Source organism: Bison bison, unplaced genomic scaffold (genome assembly GCF_000754665.1).
Source record: "Bison bison bison isolate TAMUID 2011002044 unplaced genomic scaffold, Bison_UMD1.0 scf7180017864042, whole genome shotgun sequence".
Taxonomy (NCBI): domain Eukaryota; kingdom Metazoa; phylum Chordata; class Mammalia; order Artiodactyla; family Bovidae; genus Bison; species Bison bison.
This window is the reverse complement of record NW_011494614.1, coordinates 485393-493389: the sequence shown is the minus strand read 5'-3', so window position 1 is coordinate 493389 and position 7997 is coordinate 485393. Positions and strand designations below refer to the sequence as shown.

The following is a 7997-nucleotide window of genomic DNA, read 5'->3' as shown; positions in this document are numbered from 1 at the left end:
CTACAGTTCATGGGGTCTCAAAGAGTCAGACCTGACTGAGCGACTAACACACACAATGTCTTTCCCACAGTGATACCTACTGATTTTTCCTTAACATGGCCCTCCAGACCTTCCAAGGTCTGTGCCACCTTCTATCTAGTCTTTGAGGTCAGGAGCCTTGGCCTCAAGAAATTATGTTCTCTCCTATCATAAGGCCACCGAACATGTTATTGCTCAAAAGTGCTCTCTAAATATATTTTAACCTTCAAATCTCTGTTCAAAGTACATTTTCTCATGGAAACCTTCCCTGATCCTGTGACTAGGTCTCTCTCATACTACATTACTTTCCTATTGCAATTAACTTCCGTGAACTTCCTGATGTTCAAGTTGGTTTTAGAAAAGGCAGAGGAACCAGAGATCAAATTGTCAACATCCGCAGGATCATGGAAAAAGCAATAGAGTTCCAGAAAAACATCTATTTCTGCTTTATTGACTATGCCACAATAAAGTGTGGAAAATTCTGAAAGAGATGGGAATACCAGACCACCTGATCTGCCTCTTGAGAAACCTGTATGCAGATCAGGAAGCAACAGTTAGAACTGGACATGGAACAACAGACTGGTTCCAAATAGGAAAAGGAGTTCGTCAAGACTGTATATTGTCACCCTGTTTATTTAACTTCTATGCAGAGTACATCATGAGAAATGCTGGGCTGGAAGAAACACAAGCTGGAATCAAGATTGCCGGGAGAAATATCAATAACCTCAGATATGCAGATGACACCACCCTTATGGCAGACAGTGAAGAGAAATTAAAAAGCCTCTTGATGAAAGTGAAAGAGGAGAGTGAAAAAGTTGGCTTAAAGCTCAACACTCAGAAAACGAAGATCATGGCATCCGGTCCCATCACTTCATGGGAAATAGATGGGGAAACAGCGGAAACAGTGTCAGACTTTATTTTTCTGGGCTCCAAAATCACTGCAGATGGTGATTGCAGCCATGAAATTAAAAGATGCTTGCTCCTTGGGAGGAAAGTTATGACCAACCTAGATAGCATATTCAAAAGCAGAGACATTACTTTGCCAACAAAGGTCCGTCTAGTCAAGGCTATGGTTTTTCCAGTGGTCATGTATGGATGTGAGAGTTGGACTGTGAAGAAGGCTGGGCGCCGAAGAATTGATGCTTTTGAACTGTGGTGTTGGAGAAGACTCTTGAGAGTCCCTTGGACTGCAAGGAGATCCAACCAGTCCATTCTAAAGGAAATCAGCCCTGGGATTTCTTTGGAAGGAATGATGCTAAAGCTGAAACTCCAGTACTTTGGCCACCTCATGCGAAGAGTTGACTCATTGGAAAAGACTCTGACGCTGGGAGGGATTAGGGGCAAGAGCAGAAGGGGACAACAGAGGATGAGATGGCTGGATGGCATCACTGACTCTATGGACGGGAGTCTGAGTGAACTCCGGGAGTTGGTGATGGACAGGGAGGCCTGGCGTGCTGTGATTCATGGGGTCAAAAAGAGTCAGACACGACTGAGTGACTGATCTGATCTGATTGCAATTAACACAACGATAATTTTATGTGTGGTCATGGATTAATGACTGCCTTCTATTCTTGCCTTTAACATCTATGAGAGCACTGAACTGAACTCCCAGCACCAAACAAAGCACCTGCATAGACCTGGGGCTCAACTATTTGTTAAACATACAAATATTTGTCTAAAAAACTATAACTCAAAATTTCTCAGATTTCCTCCATTCAGCATTTTACTAATCTTGATCAATATTAACATCCAAATCAGTGTTTGGTCTTTACTTTCTTGCCTCTATACTATGAAAGCAAAGGCTAAAAATTGGCATAAATTTCATTTAAAATGTCTTCTAGTAATTGTTCCATTTACTTCTTAAAACTCCATTTAGAAATTGGTTGTCCTAAAATTATAGCAGTGTGTTCTTTAACAAAAATTGGAAAATTCTGATGCATTCTGCTTATGTTTTGAAATCTTAACTTTAATCTACTATTCTTAGAAAATCAATTGTCAAATGTTGACTAAGTATTAACCACGAAGAGCTGCAGATAGTAATCTCTTTAAACTGCAACAACTGATACTATGCTGGAAGTATGATTACATGTTAATTCACATATATGGGAGGAAAAAAGCATGCATACGAACATGCCAAACAGTACCTGTCAGAATACATTTACACAAAAATCACAGGAAAAAAAAATGTGATAAGGGAATCTTAAGGTTGGATCAGAAAACTTCCTTTTCTATGCTTAATGCCTAAACGTCCAAGTAAACAGTATAAACTTTCCTCCGAATATGCAACATCCTTACATGCATCTTCTTCAACTGCTTGATCAACTGATGTAATAAACCAAACATTCAGTTATATTGTGCTTCTCAGTAGGCTTTGAGAGGAGCCACATCTGCCCTGTTCACCAAGTTATCTTTAGCCTTTGGCACAAGCGGGTCTTGAATGAAGATTTACTGAAAAAATACATGAAAACAGAATAGGAAGTTTTTTGAAGCTACTCTCTGAATGCTTGATCTCTCTCTCTCTTCAATTCCATTATGCATTATCTTGTTCTATTAGCAATTACAAAAGTGCCACAATTAACAGATGATATATTGAGTTAAAGAAAGAGTACTCATAAGGAATATAAAATACTAAAAGGCAAAAGAAATGGAAAGGAAGGGGAAAACAGCTCATGTGCACACTGCTATATTTAAAATGGATAACCAACAAGGACCTACTGTATAGCCACGGAACTCTGCTCAATGTTATGTGCCAGCCTGGGCGGTTTGGGGGAGAATGGATACATGTATATGCATGACTGAGTCCCTTTGCTGTTCACCTGAAACTACCACAGCGTTGTTAATCGGTTACACACCAATACAAAATAAAAGTTTAAAGTTTGAAAAAACAAAAGTTTAAAGTTTTGGAAAAAAGAGTTCTCTGTTAAAACTGGTAATTAATGAAAAGTTGCACTTTACAGCACTTTGATTTTAAATGGAATTAAAAGAGTCTTCACAGATTTATCCTCGTCTTAGCTTCCTTCTTTTCCCAAACAAACTTGCAAATAAATGCCCAAGAGATTCTATCAAAATCAGAAACCAAAGATTCACTTTACTATATACAGATTAGTCTCAGGGGGAAAAAGTAACAAACAAGCTAAATTTACCTGTATTTGGTAGGGCATAGGGCATACTTTAATTTATTTATTTATTTGGAGGATAATTACTTTACAATATCGTGGTGGTTTTTGCCATACATCGCCATGAATCAGCCACAGGTGCATGTGTCCCCCCATCCTGAACCGTCCCCTCCCCCTCTCTCCCACCCCATCCCTCTGGGTTGTCCCAGTGCACTGGCCTGAGTGCCCTGCTTCATGCATCGAACTTGCACTGGTCCTCTATTTCACATATGGTAACATACATGTTTCAATGCTATTCTCTCAAATCACCCCATCCTCACCTTCTCCCGCATAGTCCAAAAGTCTGCTCTTTACATCTGTGTGTCTTTTGCTGTCCTGCATATAGGATCATCATTACCGTCTTTCTAAATTCCATGTATATGCATTAATATACTATTGGTGCTTCTCTTTCTGACTTACTTCACTCTGTATAATAGGCTCCAGTTTTCATCCACCTCATTAGAACTGATTCAAATGTGTTCTGGTTTTTTTTAATAGCTGAGTAATTCCATTGTGTATATGTACCACAACTTCCTTATTCATTTGTCTGCCGATGGACATCTAGGTTGCTTCCGTGTCTTAGATATTGTAAACAATGCTGAAATGAACATTGAGGTATATACGTCTCTTTCAATTCTGGTTTCCTCGGTGTGTATGCCCAGCAGTGGGATTGCTGGGTCACAAAAGGGCATAGGGCATATTGACAGGTTTTTCTGCCATATACAGATTTTTTTAGAGTGAAGCATTTTTGTATGTAACATGCTTAGGATCACTGCAAAAGAATTTAGGACAAGTCTGTACTTCTCTACTTAAAGAACAAAAGGAAACAAAAACTAAGTAACAAAGTTCAACTGAGGGCTTTTCCTGGTGGCTTAGTGGTAAAGAAGCTGCTTCCCAATTCAGGAGACACTAGTTCCATCCCTGATCCAGGAAGATCCCACAGGCCAAGGAGCAACGAAGCCCGCCACAACTACCGAGCCTGTGCTCTAGAGCCTGGGAGCTGCAACTATGGAAGGCCCAGTGCTCTTCTCTTGTTGTGCTCTGCAACAGGAAAAGCCACCGCAACGAGACACCCGTACGCTGCAAGTAGATAGCAGCCACTACTCATCACAACTAAGGAAAAGCCCGTGCAGCAATTAAGAACCAGCACAGCCAAATACAATTAAATAAATAATCTTTTAAAAAGAAGTTCAACTGAAGTACTTATGACTTTTTTGAAGCTTAATTTTAAGAACGGAATGTCTTTCCCTACATTTACTTATACATTTTCAAAATTTTGCTGTGTACCTAAGAGGAAGGTACATTTGTTAAATTACTGTGACAAGTAAACCAATATAAGCAACTGTAAAAGAATATTTTTGAAGAGCACAAATGAAACCCAGAGATAACAAATAGAAAAATTACTTAACTTGGAAAATGCAGTCCTTTTTTTAACTACTTAAATCCAAAAGTATCACACTTAATCCTTAATAATATTTATAAGTGAGTAAGAAGACTGCCACTTTCAAATGAAAAAAAAAAAGGGACGGGGAGGGGGGGAGTCAAGCCAAAATTCCCATTTACAGTATCACATATGAAAGATGAAATACAATGATATATGCCAGGCACACAGTAAACACTACAGGAAGCTTTTTTTCAATCAGAAAGAGGAAGCAAGGTTTTAGTTTTCACTTCAAAAATCTTATTTTCTGACTTTCTTTAAATGTCACTTAAATTGATTTAATTTTAAAGATTTGCTTAGTCTTTAAGATTGAGCAAAAAGCTAATTGGATAAGCAGAAAATCTAAATTTTAGTACACTTATATTAATACATGAAGCTTGAAAAAACTGATTTTAAATGTATTAAGGCCAACACCAGTATTCAAAAATAACAGGATTCTTCAGATTTACTAATCTGACCACCCTATTCTGAGGGAAGAAAAAAAAAAACATCTTTTGAGATACAGGATTCTAATTTTACAATTTTGGTTTTTGTTTTTCATCGGAGCCTTTCAAACGTTTCCCAACACCACTTACCTTATCACATGCATTGCTATTCTGCTTCTAACACTTAACTAGGTAACAACAAACTTACAGAAAACTGTCAAAAACTGCCGGGTTTGGGGGGATGAGGGATTGTTTTTACTACTTCTGTTAAGGCCGAAGAGATCTGAAAGGTGGAGAGAGATGCCAGAGCAAGAAACTCCAGGGAGTAAGGGGATTGGAGAAGATGCAGTTGTCTGGAAGTGAACGTTTGTCAGAAGGGCAACGTGCTCCTTTTCAAAAACATTTTGGAAATTGCAAACGGAGATCAGCTTCCCTATCCAAGCCCATCAGCTATCAGAATCCCTACTCCCTCATCCAACAGTCACGTTGGCGGATGCTGGAGAAAAAGACGTCTGTCCCTCGCGGGATCCCTCCAATGACTCAAGTTAACCTTCGTCTAGCCGGGCAGCGAGGCCGCCAGGCGTAACCCACGAAAGGCGAGAGGAAAAGTGAACCCAGTGGCAAACGCTGGAGCTCCCGCGCTGACACAGCGCCGACTCATACATAACCCACCTCCGCAAGGCAGCCGGATGGCCGTGGCGTGACGCCGCCGACCGGTTCTCCGTACTGACAAGTGTCCCCAAGCCTTCGCCTTTCAGTATTTACCATTCCCCGACCCTCCATCTCCATCCCATTCATTCGAGGAACAAAAAATAATAATAATAAAGTGAGCGGCTGTGCTTGGAGGCAAGGAGGGCGGACAGGCCATCCCCGGGAAGAGACCGGGAGGAGCCAGGCTGCTGGCGCCGTTCTTCCGGGCCGGGGAAGGTTCAGCCCTCTAGGCCGCGGATCCGGGGCCTCGCGTAGTCCAGAGGGGCCGAGCAGAGGTGCGGCCGGGAGCCGGCGTTCCTACTCACCAAATCTGGAACTTGAGCAGAGGCCCCGTGGCGTACTGCATCTTTAATCTCTTGCCAGGCACGCCGCCCAAGTTGGCCGAGGCATCGCTCCGGACCACGGCCGACGCCGCCACCAGCAGAAGTAGCAGAAGCCTCATCTTAAACGAGCCAGCCCCTTCGGCCGCCCTCACACTGAGACCGCAGGTAGCCCGAAACCGAGCCGGTGCTGGGAACTGATCCCCAACGCGCAAACGCGATCCGCCAAGGTCGACGAGGGAAGCAGCAATGCGCATGCGCATCCCGGCGCCCGCGCAGGCTGTGAGAGGGAGAGCTGACCCATTTTACTGTCCTGACCCACCATGTTGGGTGCGCGGGAGACTCTGGGATGAAATGAGAGGAGTAGGGAGGGACCTACTGCCGGTGGGACGTCAGAGGAGCCTGTTAATGAAAGCTCGTGACACAACTGAATTCTGCATACAATTTAATTCAGACATTTATCTCCCCGAGACGTTTAAAAACACGTGTTTAACAGTCTTGATTCAGGTGTGGGAGCTAAAAGAGAAAGCCCCTGCCTTCCGAACGGAGAAGGAAATGGCAACTCTGTCCAGTATTCTTGCCTGGAGAATCCTGTGGACGGAGGAGCCTGGTGGGCTTCCATCTATGGGGTCGCACAGAGTCGGACACTACTGAAGCAACTTAGCAGTAGCAGCTGCCTTCCGAACAAGAATGCTTCACTCCTTCTGGCCGCGTGCTATGGCCTTTTGTTTGAATTTCCTTGCAATATTGCTCTTTCCTAAAGGAATCTTTCAAAAAGAAAAAAAAAGACCTTTGGCAAACTTAAATCATATAGTGGTTTTAGTTGCTAAGTCGTGTCCCACTCTTGTGATCCCATGGACTGTAGCTCAACAGGCTTCTCTGTCCATGCGATTTCCTAGGCAAGAATACTGGAGTGGGTTGCCATTTTCTTCTCCAGGGGATCTTCCCAATCCAGGGATTGAACCCTGGTCTCTTGCAGGCAGGGGTTCTTTACCAAGTGAGCTACCAGGGAATTCCCAAAATCATATAGAAGAACAGAATAATTACCTTACTCATTAACGACCGTTAACAATTACTGGCATTTTGACAATCTTAATTGTCTGTAGTACAGCTCTAACTGCTTTTCCCAAAGGGAAGATAGTCGGAGACAAATAACTTCATCTACAGATTTTTAAGGGTGTATATCTAAAAAATAACCAGCTGGGGGAGAGGGGAGCAGAAACTGATCACGATACCATTATCCCACTGTAAAAAATGAATTATTGCTTAATACCAAAATATCCCAAGAGCTTCCCTGGTGGCTCACAGGTTAAAGCGTCTGCCTGCAATGCAGGAGATCTGGGTTCGATCTCTGGGTCGGGAAGATCCCCTGGAGAAGGAAATGGCAACCCATTCCAGTATTCTTGCCTGGAGAATCCCATGGACAGAGGAGCCTGGTAAGGTAGTGTCCATGGGGTTGCAAAGAGTCAGCATGACTGAGCGACTTCACTTTCACTTTGACAAAATATCCACTGTTCACATTTCTCCTGTCTTAGTATTTATTTTTATTGTTAATTTTTCAAATTGTTACTGAACCAAATGGGTCTGCTCACTCCAAGCTACTAACAGTGGACTGTAGTGAAGGAAAACGCAGCATTTACTATAAACGGGCCAATACAAGGGGGATGAGTGCTTTGTGCCTAAAATCTTGAAATCTTCGATGGTTGTGGGGGATAGCTTTATAGGCAAAATTTGGGGTGAAACCTCAGGGTGGGTGGCTTTCTTTTGATTGGTTGGTGGTAAGGTAACAGGGTGGTGTACCAGGAATCTTGGGCTCAGGCTTAAATTACCATCCTCCACCTGAGTAGGGGCCTTGTAGTCTCTGCCTATTTCCCAAGACCACACAGTTGTGGCTGCACAGATTCTTTTCTTTTTTTTTCTTGGCTGC

General features: G+C 42.6%; 1 protein-coding gene across 1 annotated transcript in view; it reads right to left on the bottom strand.

Annotated features, from left to right (window-relative positions):
• LOC104985284 (selenoprotein T) overlaps window positions 1-6353 on the bottom strand; it is a 32049-nt gene extending 25696 nt beyond the window's left edge. Inside the window, 1 exon segment of the mRNA XM_010835359.1 lies at window positions 6056-6353. Coding sequence (XP_010833661.1) covers window positions 6056-6333 — 278 coding nt within the window. The 5' untranslated portion in view covers window positions 6334-6353.
• Window positions 6354-7997: the final 1644 nt, after the last annotated feature.